The sequence below is a fragment of the Octodon degus genome, unplaced genomic scaffold (genome assembly GCF_000260255.1).
Source record: "Octodon degus isolate 3935 unplaced genomic scaffold, OctDeg1.0 scaffold00009, whole genome shotgun sequence".
NCBI classification, from domain to species: domain Eukaryota; kingdom Metazoa; phylum Chordata; class Mammalia; order Rodentia; family Octodontidae; genus Octodon; species Octodon degus.
The window spans coordinates 28,503,047-28,521,914 of record NW_004524585.1 but is presented as its reverse complement, the minus strand read 5'-3'; the positions used below and the strand labels follow the sequence as shown (position 1 = coordinate 28,521,914).

Below are 18,868 nucleotides of genomic sequence, written 5' to 3'. Positions count from 1 at the left end.
AGCAAGAGGTAGTTATTGGAACAAAAAAGACAACCAAGAGCTTTCCAGGTAGAGTTTGTGAACCAAACTAGCGCCGTGTTCGCATGCCAAGAGTAATTGTCAGGCAGGGCCTTCGGAGGCTTGGCTTACCAACTTTATTTTGGTCATAGAGGATCAAACATTGGGAATTTAGTGGAGAGCAAAAGCGTTCTGGTCTGTTCCCTGCAATCCTTCCTGGATCTCCACATCATCGACTCAGGCCACAGCTGACAAGGTTACTGTCACTGAAGCAGTTGGCATGTGGGGGATTTGACACCATGGGAAGCCAGAAATCCTAGTGGGTCAGAGCCCTCTCCAAAGTGTCTGGATCCATGAGGAGAGCGAAGGAGGAGAACACATGACCAGAGAGGCTTTGTGAGTGTGCAAAAAGAAAATTATTAAGGAAATTTAGAGCCCTGAGTTCTAGTTCTGAATTTGACAACATGAAATACTGCAGAAAGGAAATTTGTTGGTGCCAGGACCTGTTTGCAGATTCTTTTATTCTTAAAGCTGCTTCTCCTAGTTTTTCTTTAATTTGGTTTTAGTAATGTCTTAAGTCAGAGGGTTACAAAGAGTGCAGGCTTGCGAAGTGGTGGTTTCCAGAGCTCACGGAATGAGAAAACAGAGCGGAAGAGTAAGCATGTTTCTTCGGTCGGGCAGCAGCCTAGATTGTCTGCAAGAGACTTGGGTACCAGTGCAAAACCTGCAAGTTAGGTGTGATCCCAAGCAGTTCATAGACGTCAGGGATTTTAAAAAGGGAAATTTGAAAAAGTTTATGCAAAGTCTAACCACTAGGTGGAGGTAAAGCACTTTCCAGTTTGTGTCCCCTCCCGTGGATGAACCTTTCTTCTGGAGTACAGTGCAGCAGAAAGACCCTTCTTTAGCAGAATGATGCCTAAGATATATACGCATATATTAATACATATTTATTTTACATACAAATATATAATAAAAGTATCTTAGGAAGGCATTTTTATTTATCAGGAAGATATTTTTGTTAGATGCTTGATGTGGTATCAATGATTTTCTTTTTTTTAATTTATATTAATTTTATTGAGAAAGAAATAGTTATGAGATAGTGTCAAAACAGGTTAGTAGGACAGTTACAATAATTAATAAACACATTGCATATTGTTATCTTTGTAGTAGTTATTCATAGTACAAGATGCAGACATGATATCTTGTCTAAATACTATTAGTACAAAACTTTCTTCTCATTCACTAAGAGAAAGTAGCTGTATGTCTATGTTGTTTTATATATACATGTATACATATATTTTTTTTCACTACAAAATGGTCCTTCATTTATTTAAAATGTTTTCAATGATTTTCATGGCAGGAATAAACTCTGAGAGCTGGGGATGCAGCTCACTGGTAGAATGCTGGCTTAGCATGCACACAAAACTCTGGATTCAATCTCTGACACTAAAAAAAGATTGAAAAGAAAACCCCAGACTGGCTAGTCTAAGGGTGTTCCTGCTTTCACTTGACTAAGGTCAACAATAGAAAACTTACTGGCATTGCAACCTACTACAAAAAGAAAAAAAAAAAAAGCAATTCACTGAATGACACTTCACCATGCTGTGTAGCCATTCTGTTTTCTAGCCTATTCATTTTAAAGAAAAAAGTCCTGGCCAGGAACCATTCCATTGATTTTTATGAGCCACTACTGTATGGACCACTAGAAGAAGCCAGAACTAATCTTGTCTTTTGGCACTAATTTGGTCTCTTCTTGTATGCTCGGTGTTCATTTGTTCATTTTAATACCAGCGTGGCCCGAGCCCCTGACCTCATGAGAGAGCATGTTTTATTTTTTAATTTATTTTTAGTGTATTTAATCCAGGGCCTCACTACATAGCTCGAACTCAAAGTGATTTTCCTGTGTTCAGCCTCCCAAGAGCTGGGATTACGGGCACACGCCACCACGCCCAGTCTCAGTTGCCATCTCAGTGCACCCTGGGAGCGGGGCTGGCACGGCACAATGGAGGTTGAACCTGGCCACTGCGTCTGCCTAAGCAGCCACTTTAGTCCAGGGAGCCATCAGACCAGTCCTACGTTTCATTGTAAAAGCCCGGAGCACAGCAATCAGTTGTTATAGTCCCCTCAGGTCAGTTTCCAGATAGGAGAAGCTGGAAACTTCACTCCTCACAGCCCCGTTCCTCCTCCCCTGACCCCAGCCAGGCCGCATCTGCAGATCTCTCCTGCGCTGTCAATGGAACCGTCCTTACAAAGACCACTTCTCTCTTCTTTCCTGGCTTTCAGCTTCTCTTACCTCGCTTATCTTCTTTGTTCCTAAACTGAGGATCTGTATAGATTTGTAAGCTCCTCACTATACACATGTAATGTTTTAATGCCAATTCTAATTCAGTGGCTAATTCCGAGTATTAGAAGGTGGTGGATGCCTGATTCTTATCTAGGCTTGAAAAAAGGGCACACCTTTCTGAATTGTTTGAGGGGGTCTGCTGTGAGAGGCGTGCCTGGGCTCCCGCTTAGCATCTGTACCTCTGTCCTTCCAGACGGGCACGGAGGAGGCGGTGGAGGCCTTGGCTGGTAGCCTGGGGCGAAAGGAAGCAGATCCGGAAGAGGCCAAGCCTGTGGTGGATAAAATCAAGGTACGGCACTTCAGGTACTTTCATAAAATGACTATTATTGAGCACCCACCCATGATTTTTTAAAAAAAATATTATCCACAAAACATGGCCAACTGGCTTTTGCTGTTACTGCTCACGCCCTGTAAACTCATCCTAGCCTGAGGAAGCGCCGGTGTTAAACACCTCAGTGGACGAGTAGGCTGTGTCCGGGCTCACGTCTGCTCACCTGCACTCCCAGAGGACCCCAGGGAAGCTGCAGCTGCTGCTGCTGCTCCTGACCACCAGCCCCTTTCCCAGCACGCTGCGTGGGTGGTCCAGGCCTGCTAAGACTGGATACTCGGTCAGATTCAACCACTGACGAGTCTCAGCCCAGAGCCCTAGGAGTGCGTGAACCAAAGGGCAGAGCAGATCGCTTCTGGTGTAGGCACCCGGGTGTCCATCTCATAGAAGAAAGAGACCTGAACAGTGAAAATGCTCTGGTCTTTATTCAGGAGAAAGCCACAGAAGAAGATCGTGAAAAACTGGGTGAAAAAGAAGAGACAATTCCTCCTGACTACAGATTGGAAGAAGTCAAGGTAAACAGAGGGGGATATTGTCAGACTTTATCTTAAATGTGCTCTATTTAAAATAGAGTACACATGGGAATACATCTGGGAAAATAAAGTTCTTGGTTTTAATATTTAATCACTAAATGGTATTAGTCCACAAATACCCTGTGGGAACACCCAGTATAAAGCTATAATACGCATAGTTTTTCAGTCCTCTGGTAAGTGAAAGAAATTTCATGGCTGGGCTATATATGTTTTCCCTTCAGTTTGCTATAACGCAAGAACGTGTAAAGTCTTGGGCTGGGGAGATAGCCCGGTGGCCTAAGTACCGATCTAGCAAGCCCAGGACCCGGGTTCAATCCCCAGTACTACATGCCATGCTGGCCCCATAACCAGGTGTGGTGGTGCACACCTGTAACTCCAGCGCTGGAGAGGCTGAGACAGGAGGATCACGATGAATCTGAACTGTGTAGCAAGACCCTGTGTCAAATAAAAATAAAGAAATATAAAATAAAATCTGGTGCAGGTAGGAAATACAAAAGGAAAAACAATTATTTGCTCCTAGGAACAATTGTAATTGAACTTCGTTAATTAAATGCAGTCACTTAAACAGGGCGGATGCGGGGACATACAAACTCTTCATTGAGTGTGGCAATGGGCAGGTATAAGGTCTACCCTCAGGGAGCTGCGGAGGTTCTGGGAGACCAGAGGTGAGAGTGGTGGGTGGGTAGCAGTGCGGCATTCAGACGTGAGACCGCGTAAGCACCCAGAAGCCTCAGAGGGGGATGCAACTACCTTGGGATAAGTAGTCAGGAACAGCTAATCCCTGAAACACAGCTGTTGAAGTTCTGTGAAGACAGAGAGCAACTCACCAGCCACCTACAATGAGGAGTAGCTGCACTTGACGTGTCTTCCTGAATGAGGGGAGGGAGAGCCGTTTCATTTTGTGTAGCAGCGAGATCCCCCTGGTCCCGTGAGTCGTACGGCTCATTTACTGCCATTGCAGCGAGGTGCCGGTTTAGAGCAGGCTCAGGCCCTGGACTGAAGGGCATCGGAGGACACATGTGACCTGCAGAGGAGGAGGGAAGGGGTAAAGGAGCGAATGTGGAGGGACGCAGGGGCCATCTCCAGACCTTGTACCACACATTTTAAAATAGGCCCCAAAATGTGTAAAACCCCACTTTGACAATGTTCTCAGGAGAAATCTCCAGATACACCCTTGTATATTTGAGCGTCTGTAAGTAAACAGGATGTACAGATCTTCTACTGAATAGCGCAAATGATTTATCAGTCTTGTCCTGCTCAGAGGTAGCCCTTAGAGTCAGGTAAGGCTTGATATAATCTGAGCCTGGAGCTTCAGCGCATCCCAGCCACGAGACAGGCCCCTGCGAGCAGGATTTGCTTCTGTTTTTGTGCATTCCCAGTGCTTAGGTTAGGGCTTGGCATGTAATTATTGCATGTTAGTTCAATGCGTGTTTTATGTAGTTTGCCAAAATTTTTCCAGCAAACCTCTTCAAAACCCACTCCATAAACACCACTGTGCTGAAGAAATTGAACTTGATGGCAGACAAGATGCTCCCTCATATGCCCTTTTGCCTACACATAGTCAGGCCTATACCTTTATGGTGGTTACTTCCTGCTTTCTGTCTTGCATATTATTTTACTTACTATACATGCTAAATAAAATAGTTTGAAGTTGTTCATATTAATTTTATATAAACGACATCATAAAGCAAAAAAAAAACACTCCAGGTGTGTGAGGGGTTTGTCTTCCACTGTCAGCAAATTCCCGTCACACCACCGCATGCCACAACATTGGTTGTGTGTGCTTCTCCTGCACTGTGGGCCTCTGGGGCTTTGGAGACCACAAGCCATGCCTGATGTGGTGTGCAGACCCCGTGCCTTGGGGATCCCGCATGCGTGTAAGCAAGCTGTTAAATAGCACCTTTCTTTGCCAGTAGAACATTCCCTGCAATGATGAGTCCAATTTAAAGTATACAACAGAAGCTATAACCTGTGAACTCTTTGCAATGAGTGCAGGATTCCTAGTTGAGGTGGAGTGTAAAATGACTCAATGATGTTTTTTCCCTGAACAGGATAAAGATGGAAAACCACTCCTGCCAAAAGAGGCCAAGGAACCACTTCCAGTAAGCAAGCCAGTTTTCTACAAGTATATCTCTTTCCTTTTGGCATCGATCCACATTTGATAGTTTGGGAAGCAATGGAATGTTAGCCATAAAGAAAAATGCAGTACTGAAATGGGCTGTGCTGTGGATGAATCTTGAAACCATTATGCTAAGTGAAATAAGCCAGTCACACCACCACACGCTGTGTGACTCCACTTACGTGGGAATGTCTAGGCAGACCTAAGATTAACGGTTGCTTGGGATTGAGAATAGAGTTGATAGCAAAGTGTACAGTTGTCTTTGGAGTGAATAGATATTTTCAAATATTGATCTTAAGGGTGGTTTCATATATATTTGAGTACTGCTGAATATCATTGAATAAAACTGTTTAGTTGTGCATGTTTTTTAAAAGTTGGGGGAGAAGATGGCTTTTCTTTACTGAGCCAGTTAGCGTGTGGTAGTGACACTGGCTGGAACAGACAGATGGCATTAGTTTTCACGGACAGCTTTTCCGGTTTTTGCAGCCCATGACTGATGACTTCCTTCTCGATGCCTTGTCTCAGGACTTCTCCGGTGCTCCGAATACCTCCTCTCTCGTAAGTCTCAAGCTCCTGGTCTATTTTTGATGGAAACTTGTAACTTACAGTCAGACTTGGGAGCTAAGGAGACAATTATGAAATTAATGGTCCTCAACCTACTATAGCCAATAAAAATATGTTCTGCCCTTGAGGATTGTTCTGTAACAGTGGGAAGTGTTTCCACAGTCTCTTAAGTAGATCTGTGAACTTAGGCTAATACCAAGTACTCATGAGAAAGAAGTTTTAATTTATCCAAAATCACTTCTTAATCGACTGTATCTGTTATTTCTAATGTTTATCATTTTCCAGATTTCTTCCTGAGGAAGCTTAGTCCCCTTAAGGGCATTCTTTTCCTGGAATATTTGGACAATGTTGAGTAATAAACAGCAAGTAGGCTTCTCTACTGTAGGATGTTTATGTCTTACAATAGGCAAATGTTCAAGTCTGTTATACACTTCTCAACTTCTCAAACATACAGACTCTAAGGTATGGATTATCCTAAACCCAAACAAATCTTATAAGTAATAGCACATCCAGTACTATAAGCCACAGTATATGCTAAATTTTCTATGCTACGTTCCACAAAGGGATCTGTTAATAGGCAGCCAGTTAGAAACACTTTAACAGATCCCTTTGTGGAACACAGCATAGAAAATTTACCAGTTGGAAAGTAGGATAAGAAATGTTGGGGCCAGGGAGATAGCTCAGTAGAATAAGTGGTTGCCTGGCAATCACAGGTTCCTGAGTTCAATCCCCTATACCTCAAAATAAAAGATATGTTGATTCCTTGGACTTGCCTGAATATCTGCTCTTGCAGAAGCAGTAAGCCCTCAGGAAAAGGTCACACTACCCAGTGCATGCTCCTTGCTGCACCCCTAGAAGCACCATATATGCAGTCGCCCCAGCCCAGGGTCTTCCTCTTTTCTGTATAAGCAGAATGCATCTCAAAAAAGGCACTGAAGGCCTGGCTTAGAAACCGTAAGATACAGGGAAAGAGACAGTTTGTATCCTGGAATGATCTAATTGTACTATGCAGATCCTGCAAGCCAGTGGTGGGGAGGCAGGTTTCTTGTTCATTGTGTCGCTGTTGTTACTGCCATAGTTAGGGCTCTGTTCAAGAGTCCAAACTGGACCACTGAGTTTACATGGCATCCACACAGCCACCATGAGAAGGTGTTTAAGCAAACAAAAGCTTTGAAAAGGTTTAAAAGAACTACTCTTAAAAATTAACAGTTAGTTAAGTTTTAATGCCAATAGTATAGTTAATAAAGTAAACATAACCAAAGAATCATATGAACAAACTAGGAAATTATGTAGGGAATAGACCCAAGAACTTTACAGGGGCAGGGGAGGAATCATGTTTTTGATCACAGGAAAATGGAGCAGAAATTCTATTTAAAGATAGATATTTAAAAATATTCTTCTAATAATACTGAAATCAAGAAGTAAATTCAGAATAGATTACTTTAAAAAGCCAAGATGATGTTGTAAATCAGTCTTTGAGAAGCAGCAAAGCAGTAATTGTGAGATGTATCTGTTATCATAAATGCTTTTATCAATCATGGAAAGGAGGGGTGGGGAGATAGCTCAGGGGTCTAAGCACCCGTCTGGCAAGTGCAAGGTCCTGAGTTCCATCCTGAAACTGGGCATGGTGGCATGTACCTGTAATCCCAGTGCTGGGGAGGCTAAGACAGGAGGATCACTATGAGTCCAAGCTGCGTAGCAAGACCCTGTATCTAAATAAAAAAAGAATGGTTTTTAAAAATAAAAATAAATGTTCTTGATGATTGTAATGAAGATAATAAAATGGATAATTTATCAACTGTTTTTTTTAAAAAAAAAGTATATGTTCTGTAACAATGGAAAGGAAAACTGGACAAAACAAAAGGGTGCTGAATTGAAAATTGACGTGTTTAGGAGATATGGTGACTACCTGGAGGGAAGCCTGCACCCTCGGAAGTGCAGCCCCAGGCCAAGCAGGAGGTGCCAACAGCCATGGGGATTGTTGCTTTAGAAAGTCCTTTCTAAGATGCTGGCAACTGAAAGGAAAACAGATCCTATAAGTAAGATTGTAAAGCGAGAGCAAAGCAACAGTTATTGCAAGAGAGTGACTGAATTATTGATAGGTCAAGGCCAATTGTCAGGTGGTTTTATGAATGTCTAATACTTTATGAAACACTAGCAAATATAATAGAGAAAAAAACTTTAAAATAAGGTGAAATGTAATGCAAAAATTAGAATATATGACAACCAGTACAAGAGCTAAATTAAATTATTAGGAAACATTGTGTGCAACAATTCTCTATGACATTTAAACAGAAAAAGCAAAGTTATAATTCATAAAACCTAAACAAAGGAAAACTGAAGAGGAAATTAGGCCTGTTCTTAAGCTTTCCTTCCACCATAGGTTTAAAGATAATTCTTTTAAATATTTAGCATTCAGATAGTTTCCAAGTGGCATAAGAATGTCACAAAAAGGTGGTGTTCCATGTTGCTCCTAGGAGTGATTATGGTACAAAACTTAAAACCCCACTGAATACTAAACAAAATCACTTAAACATTTAGATGTTAAAAAATTGCTAAAATATCACTATGTGATAAAAATCTTTTTTTTTTTGAGGGCCAGCGGGATAGCTCAGCAGACTAAAGCTTCTGCTTAGGCAGATGTAGGGACTGGCTTTCGACCTCCATTGTGCCTTGCCAGCCCCGTCCCTGGGGCACGCTGAGACAGTGATTAAGACTGGGCACGGTGGTGTGAGCCTGTAAGCCCAGCACTTGGGAGGCTGAAAACTGGAGGATCACTATGAGTCCAATCTATGTAGTGAGACCCTGTATTAAACACATAATAAATAAATAAAGTATGGCATTGTGGGTATAATGTTCTGTACAACATATTACTGATAATTTTTTTTTTTTAATGAAAGAAATTCGACAATGCAAAACTTTCTGCTGCCATCTCGGAAGTGGTTTCCCAAACTCCAGCTCCAGCCACCCACTTGGCAGGGCCACCCCCAGACACGGCGGTAAGTGGCACATCTTATTTGGGAGATAAATCTTTGTTCTAGCAGCTGCAACAAGAAAGCGAGTAGGATAGCTTCTCAGAGCGCATAAAACAGGCAAAATTCTTAGATCAGTACCTTCCATTTCAGAAGAGCTTAGATTTGTGATTTAGGGAGATGATAGAAAGTATATGTAAAACGATTAGTGATATATTCACATATTATAGTCAAAAAATTTAATATTACTGTTGCTTTATTAGAATTACAAATGCAAAGTAAATATTGTGTATATACTTCTGTACTAGATTTAAAAAAATTCCTACCTTACTTGATCATTGTTTCTTTATTATTTGTTCCATGCTACAATTTTCTATCCACTGCTTCACATCGCTTATTTTATGGAATTGTTTAAAATCTCTAGAATTAATTTATAAACATGCCGTGAAGTGGCCCGGCTTTCCTCTCATTCACACCAGTAGAAATGTGTCATTTTCATGCTAGCAGTAGGGAAACCTGGGCCTCAATATTGTTTTAATTATGTACATGTTCCGAGGCGAGGCTGGGGGACCAGAGCTTTGCCAGACCTTCCTGATTAATTATCTATGCAGTACCAAGCTGCGCATTCTCCCCTGCACATCAAAAGACTCCGGGTCCACCCGCCAGCCGCGTCCTCTCGGGCCGCACACACTGCCCTGCTTGCTAATGGCGCTGAGTGAACTTGCTGTCGCGAAGTCCGCTCTGCTTTCTTTCTTTCTGATGTAGCATCAAAGCTTCCTTTGCGCCATAGTTTTGAGATTCTGATGGATTTTTCCCCCTGCTGGGTCGGCTCAGGATCATCTGAAAATATCCAGAGACACAGCTGACAGAGTCCAGACCGGGCCCCAGTTACCTCTGCCCTTAGCAGCTGTGAGGATGGACTCTTAGGAAGAGCTTAAGGCAGCAAAGCGCGATGTGTTGCGCTAGTGGCGAGTGTGCATGTGTTGTGTGTGTGTGTGTGTATGTGTGTGTCTGTGAATGTAACCACAAGAACAAAAGTCCCTATGCAATAGGAAGAATCAGTAGTAACCCAGGCTGCCTTCCACATAGCTGTCCATTACCGACCAGAGGTTTTTTGCCCTCATCGAGACCATAAGTAAATATTGACCATCAGAATCCTTTCACCTCTAGGACTGTGCTTCTCACATCACTTTTCCTCACAGTGTCTTGTTTTAGTTAGTTTTATTCAATGATGTCAGTAAAACTAGGCAAAGGCTTTGTTTAAGTAAATTTACTTGAGTATCAAAGAGTCAACTAAACTGCCCCAGTTGCTGTGAGTTTTCTTTTCTCGGGTATTAGACCATCACCAGCAAGGCCGCTGTCTAAAGAGTTGTGTAGTAAAATCACCCAACAGGAAAATCTTATTCGGAAAGACACGGAAGATTTTGAATACGATTGAGCACAACAGGGAAAAGCTCTGTGTGTTCTTGGTGCAAGGATCTGGGTCGTGTGCCACTCACTTTTTAACAACGTGACTTCAGACAGCAGAGTTAGATTCCCTGAGTTAGCTTGCTTCCTAAAAAAGAAAAAAAAAAAAATTCTACCAGTTTATCCAGAAAATTGCTATGGGCATGCAGTAGAACGGAATAAAACTTAAAATAACTGGGAAGTTCTAAACATGTTAAGTAGAACCCAGCAGTGTGGCTTGCATAATGCAAACATTAAACGCTTGTCATAAAAATAGAGAAGTCAACATTTTGTTTACATTGGTTTTGAAAAGTATTCTTGGGATTTTGGTATAATGCAATTAATAATAATGTATAATTTACTGGGTGTCAACGTAGATAGAATCCTCTCATCGACTTATAAGTAGCAGTAGTATTCACATTTCACAACTCAGGAACTTTGGGCTCAGAGAGATTAAACATCCAGCCCGAGTCTTACAGTAAGCAAATGTTCAGGGAAATAAATAATTTTAGATTGCTGAACAGTTCAGAAGTTCTCTTCAGTCTTTTAAAGCCCCTTATCCCTGATGCGGCAGGAAGCCCTCTGTAGTAGTGACCCCAGATTGTCGCTGAGGTTTGTGCTCATGCAAGTGGGAGGTGCTGGCGTCTATGTTTCCCACAGCCTGTGTCTGATCCTGCTGTACTTCATGAAATGTGCCAGCCTGGATCTGGTCTTGGAGTGTACTCATAAAGCCAAAGGAATGTTCATCCTCTTTTGAAAATGTCCGCTTATTAAACATTTGACAGCATCATAAGATTGCACCATACCCAGTTTTTGTTTTGTTTTGTCTTATTTGTTTGTTTGTTTTGTCATGTTTCATTTAAAAATAAGAAAGATTGTGTTTTTTGGCTTAGAACCCTCTAGTGATCTCCACGAGGTCTCTTGCTGGAGCGTGGTCCCCAACACTGCCTCTAAGACTTCCGTGGGCTGGAGGGCGGCAGTCACCAGGGACCTGGGTGGGCAGGCAGCGGGTGGCATTTGCCTCCAGCCCTATTATTAGGTTTACAGATGTTGCCACTCTTTCTCCCTTTCACTGGTAGCACTTCTTGGACTCTATTTACCTCTTAGTCACATGTCCAGGTGTCTCACTCTTCCAGTAAACCTTAAACAGTGGGGTTTCTGGGCTGATTGGCTTCTGATCCAATTTGCCTCACCATTGACTAATCCAGAACCACTTGCTTTTTAGAAGCGTGACAAAGAACTGGACGATGCACTGGATCAACTTTCGGACAGTCTTGGACAGAGGCAGCCTGACCCAGATGAGAACAAACCAATGGAGGATAAAGTAAAGGTGAAAGAAAATCACTAATGAGCTTGATTTTTAAGGTTTTTGTAGCGTAAAATACCTTATCATAAGAATATTGATGTGAATCAACCTGTATTTGAAAAGGAAAAGTATACCCATGCAGGAAAATCAATCTGTGCTTCACTGGCAGGGTAAGAAGCACCACAGACTCTGGGCCAGAGACAGCAGAGCCCACGGGCGGGAATGCCAGGGTGGTGTGGCTTATCTCCAGTGGCCCAGCCACATGTCCATCCAGGTTGCTGATATCCAGCGCCTTCAACATTGCTGAAAATACTCAGGGCCAGGGATATAGCTCAGTGGCACAGGGCCTGCCTGGGGAGTGCAAGGGCCTGAGTTCAATTCCTGGTGCCAAAAAAAAAAAAAAAGTAAAATACTCCAACTAGTAAATATTGCCTCTCTATATGCTGAGGTACAGTGACCTGATTTTTCATTTGAAAAGTGAAACTCAAACCGATAAAAAAAATTCTACCTTGTCCTTAAAAAAACGAAACTTCTATTTTTTTTTTTTTTTTTTTTGTTTTAGGCTTTTTAAAATTATTTTTTGACTTTTTGAGACAGGGTTGTACTATTCTTTTCAGGCTGGCCTTGAACTCACTTTTGTGACCCAGGCTGGCCTCAAATTTGCAGTGATCTCCCTGCCTCAGCCTCTTGAGTACTGAGATTACAGGTACATGCTGCCAGACCTGGCCAAGAAAAGATCTTCTTACCGTAGTTTCCAAGGACAATTATTTAACCTTTCATTTCAATTTAAAACACAGAAAAATTATAAAAATGGGGTGACACACAGAAACGTGGGTTTATGGTTTTTCACCAGCTGCCTGTTGTCATCCATTTTGTTGTTCTGTTGCTTAAAAAATGAAAACAGACCATATGTTTTGCCTCAGAAAAGTACAATAAATGCTGGGGATGAAGGATTTTCTATGCAAAGAGGGAAATGAATGGTGATTCTCTCTGGCCACGTTTCCAGGAAAGAGCCAAAGCTGAACACAGAGACAAGCTGGGGGAAAGGGACGACACCCTCCCTCCTGAGTACAGACACCTCCTGGACGATGATGGGCAGGTAAGCCGAGCCCTGTGTGCTGAGACTGATGGCTGTCGCGTGTGCCCCGTGGGGCGAGCATGCTCTTAGATTTCTGTTGGTATTTATTTGGGCAAATGTCATTTTACATTCACATGTGGGACCCTGTGGTATAGACAATGTTGACTTAGGGCCAGTTATTTTCTATTACTTAATCGTGTTTCCTAGAAATGTAGAGAGAAGAATTATAGTTTCAAGAAAAGGCTATAAATATACCCAGCACCAAGGGATTTCAAAGGAAATGATCTCTAAAGAGAACAGAGGGCTGGGGAGATTTCTTGGTGGTCTAAGTGCCTTCCTGGCAAGCACAAGGTCCCGAGTTCTCTCCCTGGTACCGCCTGCTGTGCCAGCCCCAGAACCCCAGGCACACGTGCTGGCCCTGAAACAAGGCATGGTGGCACCTTTAATCCCAGTTCTGGGGAGGTTGAGACAGGTAGATCACTATGAGTCTGAGCTACGTAGTGAGACCTCGTGCCAAATAAATAAATGTTTGTTTTTAAAAAAGGAGAGCAGAGAAGGGGCTTGTGTTGGGACACTTAATAGGAAAAATAAATATGACAACTCCAAGGCCACCTGGGTCTCCTGCCTCTTCTGCCACCGCACGACACACTGCAAGGGACATCCAAGCCCAGTTTTCATAGGGCAGCCTGCCCCCCACTCCCTATTTTTCCAATCCTTCTTCTGAGTTAATAAGTAATCATTTCCTGGGCTGCTCACGAAATCCAAAGAAATCCAAGTTCCATCCTTCTCTTTCAGGGCTGGTTCACATGGTGGGCGCTGTCAGTTCTTCTTGGTTACAGAAAGCATTCCCCAAGATAGTGATTCTGCTTCCTGCTGAGGATCCCCCTGCCCTGATAGAACTACCTCATCCAGCTTGTCATCTTTGGGGAATGTGCTATTCAATGCTCTTGCCTTTGAAGACAGGAAACTCCCTGGCTTATATTTTCATTCCTGTGGGAAGATAATCTTCTGATCCTTTCGAAGCGTAGTAGTACGTTAAGACATGGAAACATAGGTGCCTTTTGTAATATTTTAAGTAGAATTATAAAGTATAACATGTGATGGCAGAAAGTTTCTAGTGTCTGTTCCTTCTAAGACCGGGCTTTCATATCCCCCGAAAGCTACTGAAATGGTTACTGGGTTAAGCTGAGCTGCTAGGAAAATGGTAGAGACCCAGCCTTGTCAGTTACTACAGATCTCAACTCCTTCTTACCAAGTCAAGTCATTGCGCAAGAGTCTATGCATCCTGATTAGACTTAAGTAAACCTCTAAAAAGATGTAAGTTTAACCAATCGTCTGCCTTGCTTTTCAGAACAAACCAGCGAAGCCACCTACAGAGAAACCAAAAGAATCAAAGGTAAATACCATGGTATCATGTTTCCATGAGATGGTTTTGATTAATAGCTTTATTTCGCATTATAATTTTTTAAATTGTATTATTTATGTTTGCGATACATACTGATCCCGTTCTTGCCAATAGTTCATGCAGGGACTGAGCTCATCTTAGTTATTTTTTACCTCCCCTCCCCTTCCCTGCCCACCACTCTTTCCATTTCCTGGTCCCCTTCCTATTTACAAAAGATCTGTTTCCTGTTTTGTGTCATCTTTTATTTTTCTTTAAAAAAAATAAAATGTATTGACTGCCTGTCCTATGCTTGGTCCTATGTACCAAGTTCCGCACGTAAGTGTACATGTGCTCCTGGTCTGTTACTACTCACCAAAGCCCTGTAAGCCATGGGGCTATTATTTTGCAGGTAAGAACACTTGTGTTAAAGAGTAGGAGAAAAGAAAGGGGCCAAAATGTTTGTGATTTATCGTCTCCTTTGTATACCTCTGTAAGGAAAAGAATGTCAGGCAGACTTTCTCTTAATTATACTTCTTTTGTTTTGAAGTGATGTGGGCAGAGGGCCCGTGTAGTACTTTCCTTGCGCTTCTTCTTGATGGTTATTTCTGTTAATATCTCAGAAGCCTTCAGGTGACAAAGACCCCATTGATGTCCTCTCGGGAGAGCTAGACAGCTGTCCCTCAACTGCAGAAACCACACAGAACACAACAAAGGTAGAGCACTTTTTCATAGACTTTCTTTGAAATACAGATGGGAGTTTTGGGGAGTGTGCACATATATGTAATTTTAAATTAGAATGAAATGAATACTATGGAGTACCTAAAAATAGAGAAAAGGAAAAATATCTATGATTCCATTACCCCATACATAGTGCTGTTTGGTATATTTTCTCAGTCTTTTCCTGCAAGTATGTGTTACAAGGTTGTCCATTTATAACACATTGCTTAACCTCACATCATCATGTTTTCTATGTTGCTTCAGAATTTCCAGAGCCTCCACTTTTCATTACTGTACTGTGACGTTCCAGTATTGTACTGTGACAGTGACACTGACTGTGCTCATCTGCAGTGACAGTAGCCCCTGATTCCCCAGCCCTCCATGCCTATGTGCCCTCTTGGGCTCCTTTCCCCTTTCGTCTTGGCCCAGCCAGCAGACTCTTCCTCATCTCTTCAGGCCCTCGTCCAGCAGCCATGTCTTCAGGAAGCCCCCTCAGCACCCTCCCTCCCCGGGCTGAGCCAAGCAGCCCCTCTCGTGCTTAACCTCACAACACTAGCAGCACACCACTCAGCTGTGCTGATCCCTGGTTGTGAGCAGTCTCTAGTTCTTGCTCGGCTTTAGCAGAAGGCCTGGGATCCACTAGGCACTGAGACACATGTGATTAATAATGAGTGGGAAAGGAACATGTAATTCAACAACCGTGGGGATTTTACTTATTAACCACACACCCTTGCACATTAGGTGGAGGGTAGAGGGTATGAAATGAGTGTCCTGATCGTTCTTCTCAGAAGAATAAACTCTGCAGATCTCAGCTTGCTCTCCTTTGAGCTGTTGTTAAGCACAGCTCCCTGCTGTTGGCAGTCCTTTAGTGGGTGACTTCATTTCTAGACCCTGTTGGCCCCCTATTTCTCATACCTGGAAGCTCCTAATTAATACCATTATTTAGTAAATGTTTTTTATTTTTATGTATAACCTGTTCCAACTCTTTGCCTTATTACATTTTTCCACTGTAACACTGAAAATGTGTCATGGTTTGGCTTATTGGCACATAAACACCAGTATGATCAAGACAGCCTCTTTTTTTGTTACAGTTTTTAACAACTGTGTGTGTGTGTGTGTGTGTGTGTGCGTGTGTTTATTTGCAGTTTACAACATGATACATATAGATAGTAAAATGTTTGCTGTAGTGAACCAGCTAACATTATCTGCTTCTCAGGTTTTTTTGAGAAGAGAGAAGCTGAGACTACTTACTGAATAAGTCTGTAAAGTAATATAATTGTAGGGTGAGTCTTGATGGTGTATGTTAGGTCTCTAGACTTATTCATCCTACTTCTCTGCTTCTTGTCCCCGCCGCCCATGACTTCACATCTCCGCAGCGCCCCCTCACGGCCTCACCCATGATACACTGCCGTATCCAGCTGTGCATTTGAGAACTTGGTGTTGTTTTGTGGGTGAGACCATGCAGTACTTTTCTGTCTGTCTGACTCACTTTCCGCAGCACCCTCACCTCTGGATGCATCCGTGCTGTGGCAGACGGCAGGATCTCCTTTTTAAAGGCTGACTAGGAGACATGTATATACATATCCTAAAACTTCACCTGCCTGAGTATATTGAGTTCATTTCCACATTTTTGCTGTTGTAATACTGCAAGAAACGTGAGACTGAAGATATCTTTATGAGATGATGATTTCATCTCTCAAAAAAATTTTTATTAGATTTTTTGGTACAATTTTGATATTCACAATGGTCACATTTATCATAGGAAATTTGTACCTGTACATGGTGTATCCTGTTTACCTTCTTATCCCTTTCCAGTCCCCTCCTATCCCTTCAGCCTCTCTTCCTGTCACTTACAAAGCTTTGTTTTCATTTGGTCCTTTGTTTACCATATTTTTTAAGGTATACACCCAGAATGGAATTTCTAGGTAGTATGGTCATTTTATTCTCAATTTTTTTCAGGAAACTTAGTTCCTACCAAGTCATGCTTTGGGGCCTCTTTTCTTCACACTTTCGCCAACTTCTTATGTCTTGTCTTTTTATAACAGATAAATTCCATTTTAGTGAACAGAATAGGGTCTGGGTGAATCGCTGTCACAGCAGTTAGCAGAGTACCAGCGTGACCTGCAGTTCCCTACTTAGTTTTAACCTTTTTCTCTCCTGTCTTAAATACTTCTGTTATATTCACTGTTGTTTAAAAAATAGTGACTAAAATATTATTTAATTAAATTGGAGGAATACGGGCTACGACAAAGAATAGTTTAGTTTGGCTGCAGCCAATTGTTCATTGCTAGATGGACCAGCGATACCAGTGACTTTTCTACGTTACATTTGCTTTAGGACAAGCGTAGGAAGGGCGCTTCTGGCTCCAAAGCCCCCAAGAATGGAAGCCAAGCCAAGGATTCGGCAAAGGTAGGCATGGGGCAACAGGTGCACTACGGATTAGTTCAGGAATTACATGGAAATGGGATTTATCCTGTTTGTTATTAGGTTCCTTGTTTTAAGCTATTTAGAATAAATGATACGTAAACACTCCCTGTCCCCTGGCATACTTCACTAATGAAATTAGTTTTAAAATTATATATCTTTATGTGGGTGTGTATGTGTGTTCGTATTTTACATATGTATGTATGTATGTATATATATATATATATTTTTTTTTTAACTTTTTTTTTTTTTTTTGGTGGTAGCAGGGATCAAACTCAGGACCTTGCACTTGCCAGGCAAGCACTTATTCCACTGAGCTATTTCCCCAACCCCATATATATATATATATGTTTTTAAGTACCTACTACTTTAAAAATCTAAACAAGTGTTCTTAGTACCATTCAAGTTGCCTGCATTTCATTCTCTTATTCCGTTACCACCCACGCATGTAGTCTATATGAACTTGAGAGCAGGAAAGGTAATATATGACATCAGGGAAGGTATTAGTCTCTGGTCCAGTGTGTCATTCATTAGACAGCACGTGAGGAGATTCACACATAGCAGGACTACTAGTCCACATATTAGTTAGATTTCCATCATTACAGTGAATCCCTGAAACACAGCAGAGAACAGTTTTATTTCAGTCGGTGATGTGGGAGGGCCCCATCCATGGCTGATGGGCTCACTGCTCTGGTCCTGTGGCCAGGCAGCACATGTGGGGATGGGATGCGTGTGGCAGAACAGATTGCTCGCCACATAAGCCAGGGAGCGAAGAGGAAGAAAGGGGGTGCCACCGCGCTCTTTGAGGCACAGCCTAGTGCCTGCAGGACTCTCCTGAGGCCCTACCTCCTGAAGGTCGGGGCACCCCCAGAAGTGCCCCCTGGAGGACCAGCCATTTACAGGTGGATCTCCGAGAGACGTTCAGCACCCGACTTGCGGCAGTATGTAATGTTTCATGTCCTCTAGAAAGTAGAATGCAAACTAATGAATGAAAGTTACAGGGTCCAGCTTCAGTCTTAGATTTGGTCATTAACGGAGCACAACATTTGGGCATTTCCTATTAATAAAATTACTGAAGCTGTAGTCAGGAATGGACAGTGGATTAGACAATGTCTGTATCCTTTCCAATTTGAACAACATGGTTTGAACCAACACTCAAGGGTTATAACTGTACTTCTCTCTTACGAGAAATTAAAGACATAGCTTTAAAAACTCTAGTTAAATTGCATTCAAACTCTTAAAAACAAGACAAGTCTTATAATGGATTCCATGAAAAGACACAAGAAACATGGTAATTGATACTTGCTCGTGCCATTATATCTCAAGCATATTAAATATGTGTTTTTTGTTTAAGTTTAGTTATAACATAGTAGCTTATCAACCTTTAAACAAGAAACAGAAAAAATAGTAACCATGTACACCAAGTGGGTTAGCGGGGCAGCCACGTCCCCAGATACAGGCAGAGGATGGATTGCTGGAAAATGATGACCCACAGCTGTCCAAGAGAACCAGTGCACTTTTAAAAATTACCCGCATAGGTCTTTTTAAAGAATTAAATCTTGAATTAGAGTTTTAGGCTCACTGACTATTTTTAAGATTATTTTTACCTTAGAAATTTGAGAGAGAAGAATACAGTGTTTTGGCCAAGTGAAGAAG

At 42.1% G+C, this 18,868-nt stretch overlaps 1 protein-coding gene across 6 annotated transcripts in view; it reads left to right on the top strand.

Moving 5' to 3' along the window:
- Window positions 1–18,868, top strand: part of Cast (calpastatin) — a 106,662-nt gene that overhangs the window by 85,556 nt on the left and 2,238 nt on the right. For 5 of the 6 annotated variants that reach the window (XM_023708486.1, XM_023708489.1, XM_023708491.1 and 2 more), the window contains 10 exons: window positions 2,535–2,630; window positions 3,101–3,184; window positions 5,254–5,304; window positions 5,808–5,879; window positions 8,786–8,884; window positions 11,529–11,633; window positions 12,616–12,708; window positions 14,039–14,083; window positions 14,692–14,784; window positions 17,126–17,197. In XM_023708486.1, coding sequence (XP_023564254.1) covers window positions 2,535–2,630; window positions 3,101–3,184; window positions 5,254–5,304; window positions 5,808–5,879; window positions 8,786–8,884; window positions 11,529–11,633; window positions 12,616–12,708; window positions 14,039–14,083; window positions 14,692–14,784; window positions 17,126–17,197 — 810 coding nt within the window. The remainder of the gene's footprint in view (window positions 1–2,534; window positions 2,631–3,100; window positions 3,185–5,253; window positions 5,305–5,807; window positions 5,880–8,785; window positions 8,885–11,528; window positions 11,634–12,615; window positions 12,709–14,038; window positions 14,084–14,691; window positions 14,785–17,125; window positions 17,198–18,868) is intronic. The other variant, XM_023708488.1, reaches the window with a different exon arrangement.